We start from the raw sequence: 14,182 nt of genomic DNA on the forward strand, positions 1-14,182 counted from the left end.
TACCGTCCTGCCAAGTCCTTTTTTTTCTGTCTCATAAACATGCAAGATTTCAGATACGTCTTGCTACTTCTACTACACTTAGGTCACACTACACATACATGTACAGTGGACCCCCGGTTAACGATATTTTTTCACTCCATAAGTATGTTCAGGTGCCAGTACTGACCGAATTTATTCCCATAAGGAATATTGTGAAGTAGATTATTCCTTTCAGACCCCCAAACATACACGTACAAACGCACTTACATAAATACACTTACATAATTGGTCGCATTTGGAGGTAATCGTTATGCGGGGGTCCACTGTACAAGCATATATATACTCACACCCCTCTGGGTTTTCTGCTATTTTCTTTCTAGTTGTTCTTGTTTATTTCCTCTTATCTCCATGGGGAAGTGGAACAGAATTCTTCCTCCGTAAGCCGTGCATGTTGTAAGAGGCGACTAAAATGCCAGGAGCACGGGGCTAGTAACCCCTTCTCCTGTATAAATTACTAAATTTAAAAAGAGAAACTTTTGTTTTTCTTTTTGGGCCACCCTGCCTCGGTGGGATATTGCCAGTTTGTTGAAAAAAGAAGAAAAGAACATCATTAAATAGTGTACAATATATAAATGGAAAATGGTGTGGTGATACCAACAAGATGTGGAAAAGGCACGTAGTTCAGGACATTTATTAGAAGAAAGATTTCTTCAGTCCTAGTGAAGAGGTCACTTGTAGCAAAACATTAACCCTAATAAATGTCCTGATCTGTGCACAAGTGTCTTTTTCCGCAGTATATAAATACATAGTTTTATCTTGTGTGAATCTTTTAAACAATTAAATCTCAGAATTGTACTGTAAGCTAACCTACTGAAACATTGCAGCTGCTGAGGATGACCTTAACATTATTCCTACAAATATGAGCCGTGACTGCATTGCACAAGTTTGGTACCGCATCTTGCATATCATTGGTAAGTCTCTTGTCTGTTTGTGTTTCAGACTCCTTTCCTATATTAATACAGTGGTTTATGAAACCCTTTACAGAATGTAGAATTTCATAATTCTGTGGTCAGGTTCCACGAATGACTTAGTCTTACAGGAATCCTACCACCATTACTCAATACTGTGTAGGAGGCAACTGAAGACCAAAGAGAAATACATGAGTGCAAGGGCACTGAGAAGGCAAAATCACAGATTTTAGAAAAGTTAATTGTTCAGTAGAGGTAGGACTAAAATCTCTAGCTCACCTCTACAAACTCAAATAGGTGATTAGATCGGTATGACTGTAGGTAGATGATTTCTTGTTATGGGTCCAGGGCAAAGCTATGTATCCTCAGTGAAAGATTGGTTTTAAGCTTACCACCTTGTTAGCCAAAAAAATCATGATAGTTGCAATTGTATGTGCTTGAAGAGTTCATGCAACATCACCTGCAACCTTATGTAATCAGTAGCATGAACCAGGAACTTGATCATACTTATGAATAACTATCAGTGTCAGGCTTAAATTATAAGACTCAAAACCCAGTCTCTGTGAAACCATGTTTAGGTGGGAAAGAGAGCCTTCACAAGATTGTAAATTTAGTGCTGACTGGTTTGAAAGTTTTAAGCCACAGCAAACTGCATATCACAGAGCAGAGATGCATTGCTGAATACTTGACCACTCCAAGTTGACCAAGTCCAGTCTTCCATCCCAGCTCTGTAAGTTAACATCAACCATCCTTTATAGAATCTTCACAAGTGATGCCTACTAAATTGTGAGGTAAATCATAGTGCTGTATACAGTTTTGGCCTAGTACAGTAGTAAACATTTTTTGATGGGTTAATTTTGAGATATATAGAATATAACCTCTTTTTCCACTGTGTTATTTACACTTTCATGCAGTTTTATTTTGCACTTGTTTTCAGGAATGTAACTCCTGCCATACATATTAAAAACTCTTTGAAATGGTGCTTTTATTTTCATCTTTTCATCAGTCTGCCTTGCTGGGAAATGACTGATGTTTAAAAATAAAACATTACATTTTATACATATTTTGGAAACCTTGAAAAATTAAATCCCACATGTGTGTCTGTTCCAGGAAACCCAGTGGATCTGAGTCGGCATACTGTCATCAGCAAAACACCAGCTTTCCTCAAGTATGCAATTTCATCAGCACTGGTTATTGAGCCCAGCCAACATCCTTGTCTCCAGATGTTGCCCTCAATTTTTCTCTCTGCCATGAAAGGAGTCTCAGGATTAGTAGATGCTTTCTTAGGTAATACACAATTGCCGATGGCTTGGACATCAAACATGTTTGTGTGAGCATGATTTATGAAGGGATATAGGGAAACCAGTTAGCCAGACTTGGGTCTTGGAGGTTGGAAGTACAGTTTCTGCAGTGTGCAGGATGGGTGAGGATGATGTAGTTCAGAGGGCTGTCTGAACTGTGATGTAGGTGTGCTTTTGGCAAGACAGCAGTTGGATGAGTGATGGTGAATTATTTTGCTCTCATTAGGTCACCCATACATTGGTGGGAGATGGCTGGTATGTTAAAAAAAAAATCTTATAATTTTCTCCTGTGTTGGTCAGGAATATCATTTTCCCACTATTCTTATGTAGCACATTATTTCAGTTAAACTACAATTAGTGCGTATCTCCTAATATTCAGCTTTTGTACTGCTATCATTGAGATTCACTAATTTTATTCTTTTCTTACATTGTCACCTTATTACTTAGCACCTGTGTTGTAATAAGCAAACATATCCCTTACTTATGTGGTCATTGTATAATATAATGACTTGGTGTAACACATAAGTGTCTGTATATGTGACTATATCATATCAGCATGCTTTCTATATTATGGCCCTGGGGGAAAAACCTGTTATATTTCTCGCCTCATTTGCAATGACACTCGCCTTTCATGACCTCAGCAAGATTTATAACGTCACCACTATAAATGAAGTAGATATTAAATAATATACTGTATTGTATAGGAAATCACAAGGTAAGGTGATGAAATGCATCTCTCTGTTGCAGGCGTTCCCAATACATCGTTAGATAACCTTAGTCATAAAGGTCGCCAAATCTCCCCTTCATCTACGCTGTCTTTGTCTTCAGATTGTAAAGGTGGTAAGTACTGATGATCTCTAATAATGCTATGGTCAGGCTGGGGTGCACCAATATCAGAGGATGAACATGTGCTTGGTAAATGAGTGTGGGATTTTTTTCTGTTATTTGGGGTGTTTTTGCTGAGGTTTATCAGCAGTAACATAAACCTTCTGCATTTTTATGCTTGGGATTAGCAGATAAATTTATTAATACTGTTTTGGTTTTCTTGACACTTATATCCAAAGGTTATTTATAGAACTACTTAACCAATTGATATATAAATGATCATGGCTAGGATGAGATAAATTGTGTCCTTTAATTTGTATTTGTGTAAGTTTAATTCCTACATGGTAATTTGGTGGATAAAATACAGAACTCTCCTCACACTCTTGCCTATTTGCATATGTATAAAGTAATATGAAGTAAAAATTCTTTACTACAGAATTTTTATATTTACTACTTAAGCTGATGCTTCAGGTAAGGTTTTCTCCATTCTCTTTTACATCTTTAAACTAATGATTTTGCTAATGGTAACAAATACTGAGCAGTGAATGTTTTGTAACACTGAAATGCATGCCAGCTACAGCCAGTCTTATATTCTTATAGATAACAGAAGTTTATCTTCTGAATAGCTGAAAAAGGCTAATGGCTTTTATAAGTAGCATATATATATATCAAGGTGTCATTTTTTATTGGGATCATTTTACTATCATGTATTTGGGAAATCTTGAATTAAAGTTTCAAATACTCGTTATGTTGTTTTACAGATGATACCTCTCGATTTTTGGCAAGTGGAAGACCCAAATGTAATAGTATTTTGCATCTTTTTGGTCCCTGGCTATTTGAGGCAGCTCTTATTAACTGCAATTTACAAGCTAGCCCAGGACCACAGCACAGTATGTAATGACTCTTCTCATTTTAACAGAATTTTTGCTTAATATTGAACCATCAGATGAATGAATGAATGCCATACAATATTTAGATTTTTTCAACTAAATTGATCATATGGCTTACAGAATCAGATGTAAGTGGGACTGCCAGTTCTGGGTCACGTAGACCAGTTTCTGTTTTTGTTGGTGAGAGTAGAAAGTTAAGTGATTCATCGGTGCCAGGAGAGTCTCATGCTGATCGTCTTGCCAATCTTACTCCTCAACACTTCCAGAGTGGAAGAGCTGAGGCACTTGGCGCACTCTGCAGGTATGCTAAGGAACCTTTTCCTATACAGGTGTGCTCCTCGACTTACGATGGGCTTATATTCTGATGAACCCATCGTAAGTTGAAAATATCGTAAGTTAAATATGAATATATGATATGATAAATAAATAAGTAAATGACTACTATCACTAAATAAGTAAATAAACAAATAATTACTGTAACTAACTTAATATCAAGTTTATCCATATATCCATGCTATTAATAAATGTACAGTACTGTCAAGTTTGAGCCATTCATCTAAAGTCAGAATATTGTAAGTCAAACCATTGTAAAGCAAGGAGTATCTGTGTATGGTTTAATTACGTAAACTTTTGTGTGTGCGAGTGTTCACTAAGCTACATTCACTTAACTGATCCTACAGCTCCTGGCCCTGCCACTAAACTTTGTCACTACTGTAGTTTGTTTTTAGCTTCTTCGCCTTTATCATATTTACTTTTGAATTTATATATTTATATATGGAGGGTGTGTAAAGGTAGAAAGTTGAAAGTGAACACAGAAAAGAGTAAGGTGTTGAAGGTATTAAATGATTTAGATAAAGAAAGATTTGATATCACATTGGAGAGAGGGAGTATGGAAGAAGTGAATGTTTTCAGATATTTGGGAGTTGACGTGTCAGCGGATGAGTTTATGAAGGATGAGGTTCACCATAGAATTGATGAAGGAAAAAGGGTGAGTGGTGCATTGAGGTATATGTGGAGACAAAAAAAAAACATAATCTGTGGAGGCAAAGAAGGGAATGTATGAAAGTAAAGTTTTACCAACTCTCCTATATGGATGTGAAGCTTTGTTGTAAATGATGCAGCAAGGAGGTGGTTGGAGGCAGTGGAGATGTCCTGTCTAAGGGCAATGTGTGGTGTAAATATTGGAAATTAGGAGGTGTGGAGTTAATAAAAGTATTAGTCAGAGGGCTGAAGAGAGGTTGTTGAGGTGGTTTGGTCATTTAGTGAGAAAGGATCAAAGTAGAATAACATGGAAAGCATATAAATCTGTAGGGGAAGGAAGGCGGGGTAGGAGCCGTCCTCGAAAAGGTTGAAGGGAGGGGGTAAAGGAGGTTTCGTGGGCGAGGGGCTTTGACTTCCAGCAAGCATGTGTGAGCATATTAGATAGGAGTGAATGGAGACGAATGGTTTTTGGGACCTGACAAGATGTTGGAGTGTGAGCAGGGTAATTTTTAGTGGAGGAATTCAGGGAACCCATTTATTATTATATACCCGGACTTGAGTATGTACTGGAAATGGGAAGTACATTGCCTGCACTTTAAAGGAGGGGCTTTGGGATATTGGCAGTTTGGAGGAGGTATGTTATATATGCTTCTAAACTGTTGTATCTGGGCACCTCTTCAAAGACAGTGATTATGTGTGAGTGAGGTGAAAGTGTTAAATGATGAAAGTATTTCCTTTTTGGGGATTTTTTTTCTTTTTGGGTCACCCTGCCTCGGTGGGAGATGGCCGACTTGTTGAAAAAAAAAAATATGGCGTCTAGATCTACTACTTGTTGATCTAGCTCATTCAACTTGTATGTACTGTATTCAGGTACTGCAGTATTCATACAGAATACAAAATGTGTTTTGCAAAATTTGAAGGATTGAAGTTTTCAGGTTTTTGGATTTTAATTGATCAGAATTATCTGAATTCTGGAAGAATTTCAATTCCTCTTATTCACTCTGTCACTCTTTCCCCTTTTTATCTGCCCTTTCACTCTTCCCCTCCCTTTTTTTTTATCCCTCTCACTTTCCCTCCTGCCTCTATCCTCATTGTCACTCATCTCCCTCCAGTCTATCCTCCCTCTCACTTTCCCCCTTCTGCCCTTCTGTCCTCTGTCTCACATCTGCCCCATCCTTTCCATATCTTTCATCTTCCTTATCTCCTGTCCTTTCCCACTTTCCCACATCTCCTTTTTTCTTTTCTTTTCCTCACTAGTGTCAGCTCATTATTTAGAATAAGAATAAGAATAAGATTTCGTTCGGATTTTTAACCCCGGAGGGTTAGCCACCCAGGATAACCCAAGAAAGTCAGTGCGTCATCGAGGACTGTCTAACTTATTTCCATTGGGGTCCTTAATCTTGTCCCCCAGGATGCGACCCACACCAGTCGACTAACACCCAGGTACCTATTTGCTGCTAGGTGAACAGGACAACAGGTGTAAGGAAACGTGTCGAAATGTTTCCACCCGCCGGGAATCGAACCCGGGCCCTCCGTGTGTGAAGCGGGAGCTTTAGCCACCAGGCCACCGGGCCACCCGCCAGGCCACCGGGCTTATAGTATTTGCTAATTTGAACTTGTGTGCAGTATTCCTAATACAAATACACCTATCATCCGACTTATGACTTGCTCGACTTAAGACCACTCGACTTACGACCGTGTTTTTTATGCCAAATTTCTGGGAAATAAACAGCTATTTGTGTTGTACACAGTGTTTATCCTAAACCTTACAGTATAAAATACAGTACTAACAACATAAAAAGTAAAGTAAAACATGAAATACCAAAATAAAACAATAAAATAAAGTCATTACAAAAATGTTTTGTTGATATTCAGTAGTAAAGTTCGACTTACGACTGCTTTCTCGGAACCGAACTCGGTCGTAAGTCGGATGGTAGGTGTATAGGTACTGTATATGTCTTAGTGTTAAATATATAATACTTATACATTACTAAAATTTCTATTAATTTCTTGCTTATTATAAATGTATTTTTCACAGGATATTTTGTTCTAAAAAAACTGGTGAAGAAATTTTGCCGGTATACTTAGCTCGATTCTACATCGCTCTGCACCAAGGTCTGCGTCAGAGTGATCCTTCTGTCCCTGCTCCCCATCATGACGCCAGTCAGGGCTCGTCCAGCCGTCATAGTATCAGGGTAAGTTGTCTGTTGGGACTGTGATGTTTTTTAATTAAAATGGACAAGTCTCATATACCTAGGTAGTAGGTTGGTAGACAGCAACCGCTCATGGAAGTACTGCCATCTTGCCAAGTGAGTGTAAAACGAAAGCCTGTAATTGTTTTACATGATGGTAGGATTGCTGGTGTCTTTTTTCTGTCTCATAAACATCTTGCTCCTTCTACTTACACTTAGGTCACACTACACATACATGTACAAGCATATGTATACACACCCCTCTGGGTTTTCTTCTATTTTCTTACTAGTTCTTGTTCTTGTTTATTTCCTCTTATCTCCATGGGGAAGTGGAACAGAATTCTTCCTCCGTAATCCATGCGTGTCTTAAGAGGCGACTAACATGCCAGGAGCAAGTGGGCTAGTAACCCCTTCTCCTGTATACATTACTAAAGTTAAAAATAGAAGCTTTTGTTTTTCTTTTTGGGCCACCCTGCTTCGGTGGGATACGGCTGGTTTGTTGAAAGAAGAAGTCTCATATATTGTTAGAGGCATAATTAAGGGCTCCACAACAGTTAGTTTAAGTGCTGTTGTCCTGTTCCACTCTCTTTTTTTCTTTCTTTTTTCTCCCTTTTAATTTTACACTTCGTCCTTTTCTTACACAAATTCTTGCTGTTCATGTCATATTGACTTTCACTCCTGCAATAATGTGTGCATTTTCTCTCCATTTTTTACTTTTGCACTTTATCTTTTTTTCATTCTTCTGTCTCATGTCTCTTGTTGTTTACATAAAATTACTTTTATTATAATTTATTGCAGACTGGAATATGTAGTGAAACTGCAGCAAGTATCCTGATGAATGGCGTGGATTTATTCCGCTTGGACCTGCAGGGTGTGATCAGCTTGGTGCCCAGTGTTTTGGGAGTGTTGGAGTGTGTACTGCCAGAAGGAGAGCTCACTGCTCCTTCCCACCTTCCAGTGACACTCTTGCGTCGAGCAGCCACCCATGTCTTGCTCTCCATCCTTCCATTGCCTCTTCACTTTCAGGTGAATAATATGTAAATTTAGTTTGAGTCATTGCTGCTTTGTGGCTTGAATTGAAGCCCAGTTCAAACTTACCATGAGTGGGAGGGGTTGGATTTGAGTGGGACTTTCACATCAGAGCTTATTTCTTGGGTAGCATTGAAAATTGGGTTGGGCAAATGTTTTGTTAGTGGGATGAATTGTAAAGGACCTGCCTAGTATGGGCCAACAGGCCTCCTGCAGTGTTCCTCCTTTCTTATGTTCTTCTGTCCTCCTTTTGTGTGTCTGATTCTGCATATGTAATTACCTATATGCAGTTTAAAGTAATAATGTCATGGAATAGCATGTCAAACCAAGAAAACCACCCAATTCCAATCACTGCAATCTAGCATGCTCCCACAAGCATGCTGGACTCTCAAGCCCTAACACACTAAACCTCTTTTACCCCTCCCTCTAATCCCTTCTAGAATGACTCCTACCCCTCCTTTCTTCCATCCCAGAGTTGTATACCCTCGTGGTCATCCTGTCCTGCTCCAGCCTCTCTAAATGCCTCACCAGCCTCTCCTTATTCCTCTCAATTATACGTTTGGTAACCCATTCAGTCTTCTAATTTGTACATTTTGAGGTCTGTACATCCATACATAATATTCACATATCACATTTTACATATGCATTTATTGTACATGTCATATATACATATTGATCCTTAGATCGATCTTGTGTGATAAGGGAATAATTCCACAGCATGTAGAACAGTTTTTGTACATAACTTGATTCCACTGAAGTCTACAGCAGGTAGTACCAAAATTTAGTATGTTGACTTATTTTTTCATGCTTTACCATGTGTACATGTATTATCTTAGGCTATCAAAATTCTTGGTGCACTTTATCAGTTGCATTGCAACAAAATAGCACTGTGATGTTGCATTGTAAGAAAGAGTATTGTATTTGTTTTTGGTCCATTTGAATCTTTGGTTTTTCAGGAAGTTTGTTGATTGTGGGTACTTTTTGTGTATCTAAAACTGTCTAAGCTTCTTTATTGTACTGTATTGCTAATGAAAATGTATTTTCTTAGGGTTTACAAGTAAAAGAAGTTGGCAGTAACAGTGGTGAAAGATTGTCCCTATCCCACCTTCGTCCCCAGCTTGTCAACCTTCTGACAAATGCTCTCCAAGTGGAGACTGATCCAGCAAATACCCAAATGCTTCTAGGTAAACTGTATTCATGACTTAAGTGATGTGTATATGTTAAAAGGGTTTTACAAGTAGGCCGGGAAGACTTTGCTCACGACAGGCTTTGTTTTAATTTGTTTTTTAAAGTACCTACTAGATTGTATTGTTTCTTACCTGTCCATGAGTGTGACTTTCAGTATATTTTTTCTTAAATCTGTTACTCTACTTTTTGACAGTTTTGTAGCATTTTCTACTTGTAAAAATCTTAGGTACACTTAGGTCACACTACACATGCATATACAAGCATATATATATATATATATTTTTTTTTTCAACAAGTCGGCCGTCTCTCACCGAGGCAGGGTGACCCAAAAAAGAAAGAAAATTCCCAAAAAGAAAATACTTTCATCATCATTCAACACTTTCACCACACTCGCACATTATCACTGTTTTTGCAGAGGTGCTCAGAATACAACAGTTTAGAAGCATACACATATAAAGATACACAACATATCCCCCAAACTGCCAATATCCCAAACCCCTCCTTTAAAGTGCAGGCATTGTACTTCCCATTTCCAGGACTCAAGTCCGACTATATGAAAATAACTGGTTTCCCTGAATCCCTTCACTAAATATTACCCTGCTCACACTCCAACAGATCGTCAGGTCCCAAGTACCATTCGTCTCCATTCACTCCTATCTAACACGCTCAGGCACGCTTGCTGGAAGTCCAAGCCCCTTGCCCACAAAACCTCCTTTACCCCCTCTCTCCAACCCTTTTGAGGATGACCCCTACCCCGCCTTCCTTCCCCTATAGATTTATATGCTTTCCATGTCATTCTACTGTGATCCATTCTCTCTAAATGACCAAACCACCTCAACAACCCTTCTTCTGCCCTCTGACTAATACTTTTATTAACTCCACACCTTTTCCTAATTTCCACACTCCGAATTTTCTGCATAATATTTACACCACACATTGCCCTTAAACAGGACACTGCCTCCAACCGTCTCCTCGCTGCTGCATTTACCACCCAAGCTTCACACCCATATAAGAGTGTTGGTACTACTATACTTTCATACATTCCCTTCTTTGCCTCCATAGATAACGTTTTTTGACTCCACATATACCTCAACACACCACTCACCTTTTTTCCCTCATCAATTCTATGATTAACCTCATCCTTCATAAATCCATCTGCCGACACGTCAACTCCCAAGTATCTGAAAACATACACTTCTTCCATACTCTTCCTCCTCAATTTGATATCCAGTTTTTCTTTATCTAAATCATTTGATACCCTCATCACCTTACTCATTTCTATGTTCACTTTCAACTTTCTACCTTTACACACATTCCCAAACTCATCCACTAACCTTTGCAATTTTTCTTTAGAATCTCCTATAAGCACAGTGTCATCAGCAAAAAGTAACTGTGTTAATTCCCATTTTGAATTTGATTCCCCAAAATTTAATCCCACCTCTCTCCCGAACACCCTAGCATTTACTTACTTTACAACCCCATCTATAAATATATTAAACAACCATGGTGACATTACACGTCCCTGTCTAAGACCTACTTTTACCGGGAAGTAGTCTCCCTCTCTTCTACACACCCTAACCTGAGCCTCACTATCCTCATAAAAACTCTTTACAGCATTTAATAACTTACCACCTATTCCATATACTTGCAACATCTGCCACATTGCTCCTCTATCCACTCTATCATATGCCTTTTCTAAATCCATAAATGCAATAAAAACTTCCCTACCTTTATCTAAATACTGTTCACATATATGCTTCAATGTAAACACTTGATCTACACATCCCCTACCCACTCTGAAACCTCCTTGCTCATCCGCAATCCTACATTCTGTCTTACCTCTAATTCTTTCAGTTATAACCCTACCGTACACTTTTCCTGGTATACTCAGTAAACTTATTCCTCTATAATTTTTACATTCTCTTTTGTCCCCTTTCCCTTTATATAAAGGGACTATACATGCTCTCCGCCAATCCCTAGGTACCTTTCCCTCTTTCATACATTTATTAAACAAAAGTACCAACCACTCCAACACTATATTCCCCCCTGCTTTTAACATTTCTGTCATGATCCCATCAGTTCCAGCTGCTTTACCCCCTTTCATTCTACGTAATGCCTCACGTACCTCCCCCACACTTACATTCGGCTCATCTTCACTCCTAAAAGATGGTATACCTCCCTGACCAGTGCATGAAATTACTGCCTCTCTTTCTTCCTTAACAATTAAAAGTTCCTCAAAATATTCTCGCCATCTACCTAATACCTCCATCTCCCCGTCTACTAACTCCCCTACTCTGTTTTTAACTGACAAATCCATACTTTTCCTAGGCTTTCTTAATTTGTTTAACTCACTCCAAAATTTTTTCTTATTTTCATTAAAATTTCTTGACAGTGCCTCTCCCACTCTATCATCTGCTCTCCTTTTGCACTCTCTCACCACTCTCTTTACCTTTCTTTTACTCTCCATATACTCTGCTCTTCTTATAACACTTCTGCTTTGTAAAAACCTCTCATAAGCTACCTTTTTCTCTTTTATCACACCCTTTACTTCATCATTCCACCAATCACTCCTCTTTCCTCCTGCCCCCACCCTCCTATAACCACAAACTTCTGCCCCACATTCTAATACTGCATTTTTAAAACTATTCCAACCCTCTTCAACCCCTCCCCCCCCCACTACTCATCGTTGCACTAGCCCACCTTTCTGCCAATAGTCGCTTATATCTCACCCGAACTTCCTCCTCCCTTAGTTTATACACTTTCACCTCCCTCTTACTTGTTGCCACCTTCCTCTTTTCCCATCTACCTCTTACTCTAACTGTAGCTACAACTAAATAATGATCCGATATATCAGTTGCCCCTCTATAAACATGTACATCCTGGAGCCTACCCATCAACCTTTTATCCACCAATACATAATCTAATAAACTACTTTCATTATGTGCTACATCATACCTTGTATATTTATTTATCCTCTTTTTCATAAAATATGTATTACTTATTACCAAATCTCTTTCTACACATAGCTCAATTAAAGGCTCCCCATTTACATTTACCCCTGGCACCCCAAATTTACCTACTACTTCCTCCATAACATTTTTACCCACTTTAGCATTGAAATCCCCAACCACCATTACTCTCTCACTTGATTCAAAACTCCCCATGCATTCACTCAACATTTCCCAAAATCTCTCTCTCTCTCTCCTCTACACTTCTCTCTTCTCCAGGTGCATACACACTTATTATAACCCACTTTTCACATCCAATCTTTATTTTACTCCACATAATCCTTGAATTAATACATTTATAGTCCCTCTTTTCCTGCCATAGCTTATCCTTCAACATTATTGCTACTCCTTCTTTAGCTCTAACTCTATTTGAAACCCCTGACCTAATCCCATTTATTCCTCTCCATTGAAACTCTCCCACCCCCTTCAGCTTTGTTTCACTTAAAGCCAGGACATCCAGCTTCTTCTCATTCATAACATCCACAATCATCTCTTTCTTATCATTTGCACAACATCCACGCACATTCAGACTTCCCACTTTGACAATTTTCTTCTTCTTATTCTTTTTAGTAATCTTTACAGGAAAAGGGGTTACTAGCCCATGGTTCCCGGCATTTTAGTTGACTTTTACAACACACATGGCTTACGGAGGAAAGATTCTTATTCCACTTCCCCATGGATATGAAAGGAAAAGTAATAAGACCAAGAACTATTAAGATAAAATCAAAGAAAACTCAGATGAGTGTGCATAAATAAATGTGTACATGTATGTGTAGTGTGACCTAACACACACACACCCCTTTGGGTTTTCTTCTGTTTCCTTACTAGTTCTTCTTCTTGTAAATTTCCTCTTATGTCCATATTGAAGTGGAACAGAATTTTTCTTCCATAAGCCATGCGTGTTGTAAGAGGCGATTAAAATGCTGGGAACAAGGGGCTGGTGACCCCTTCTGTATATATTACTAAATTTAAAAGGAGAAACTTTCATATTTCCTTTTGGGCCACCCCGCCTTGGTGGAATATGACCAGTTTGTTGAAAGAAGAAGAAGAAGAAGAAGAAGCTTCTTTCTCCTATGTGTGGGTTATTTATGTATTGATCCAGTCACAGTATTGTGCCTTTTTATTCTACATTTACTAATAATTTGTCTTTCACCTAATTCGGGATGATAGCTTATCTCAATCATTTTCATTTGATATTTGCTGAAATTAATATGTAAATTATATGATTCAGTTTTTAAAAAATTACTATACAGTGGACCCTCAACCAACGGCATTAATCCATTCCAGAGGGGTTGCTGTTGGTCAAAATTGCCATTGGTTGAGTTAATTTTCCCCATAAGAAATAATGGAAATAGAATTAATCTGTGCCTGACACCCCAAAGTCTGATTTTTTTTTTTTTTGCATGAAATGATTTCCTTATATGGAAAGGAATGGGACATGCAAAATAAACAATAATTAAATGCCACTTACCTTTATTGTGGAGTTGTTGATGAGTGATGTGCCAGCAGCAGGGGAAATTCAGGATTGTCTATTGCTTGGAAGGAGAATCCCCTTCCATGAAGACTTCAAGTACCAAGTCCTTGATGGGGTTACCTCCCTTCTTGGTTTTTTAATGCCACTAGGACCAGCTTGAGAATCACTGGACCACCCTCTACCTCCATCACTACCACCCTCTACCACCATCACTACCACCCTCTACCACCATCACTACCACCCTCTACTACCATCACAACCAGTATCACCCTCTGCCACCTAACCAGTACAACCATCACTACTACCCTCTACCACCTTCACTACTGCCCTCTACCACCATCACTACT

General features: G+C 38.7%; 1 protein-coding gene across 6 annotated transcripts in view; it reads left to right on the plus strand.

Annotated features, from left to right (window-relative positions):
• The window catches only part of LOC128695050 (ral GTPase-activating protein subunit beta), a 78,056-nt gene that overhangs the window by 12,643 nt on the left and 51,231 nt on the right, over window positions 1-14,182 (plus strand). For all 6 annotated transcript variants that reach the window (XM_070091291.1, XM_070091294.1, XM_070091296.1 and 3 more), the window contains 8 exons: window positions 864-950; window positions 2,058-2,234; window positions 2,996-3,088; window positions 3,835-3,963; window positions 4,084-4,264; window positions 6,983-7,139; window positions 7,935-8,162; window positions 9,214-9,349. In XM_070091291.1, coding sequence (XP_069947392.1) covers window positions 864-950; window positions 2,058-2,234; window positions 2,996-3,088; window positions 3,835-3,963; window positions 4,084-4,264; window positions 6,983-7,139; window positions 7,935-8,162; window positions 9,214-9,349 — 1,188 coding nt within the window. The remainder of the gene's footprint in view (window positions 1-863; window positions 951-2,057; window positions 2,235-2,995; window positions 3,089-3,834; window positions 3,964-4,083; window positions 4,265-6,982; window positions 7,140-7,934; window positions 8,163-9,213; window positions 9,350-14,182) is intronic.

This window comes from Cherax quadricarinatus, chromosome 35, assembly GCF_038502225.1.
Source record: "Cherax quadricarinatus isolate ZL_2023a chromosome 35, ASM3850222v1, whole genome shotgun sequence".
NCBI lineage: Eukaryota > Metazoa > Arthropoda > Malacostraca > Decapoda > Parastacidae > Cherax > Cherax quadricarinatus.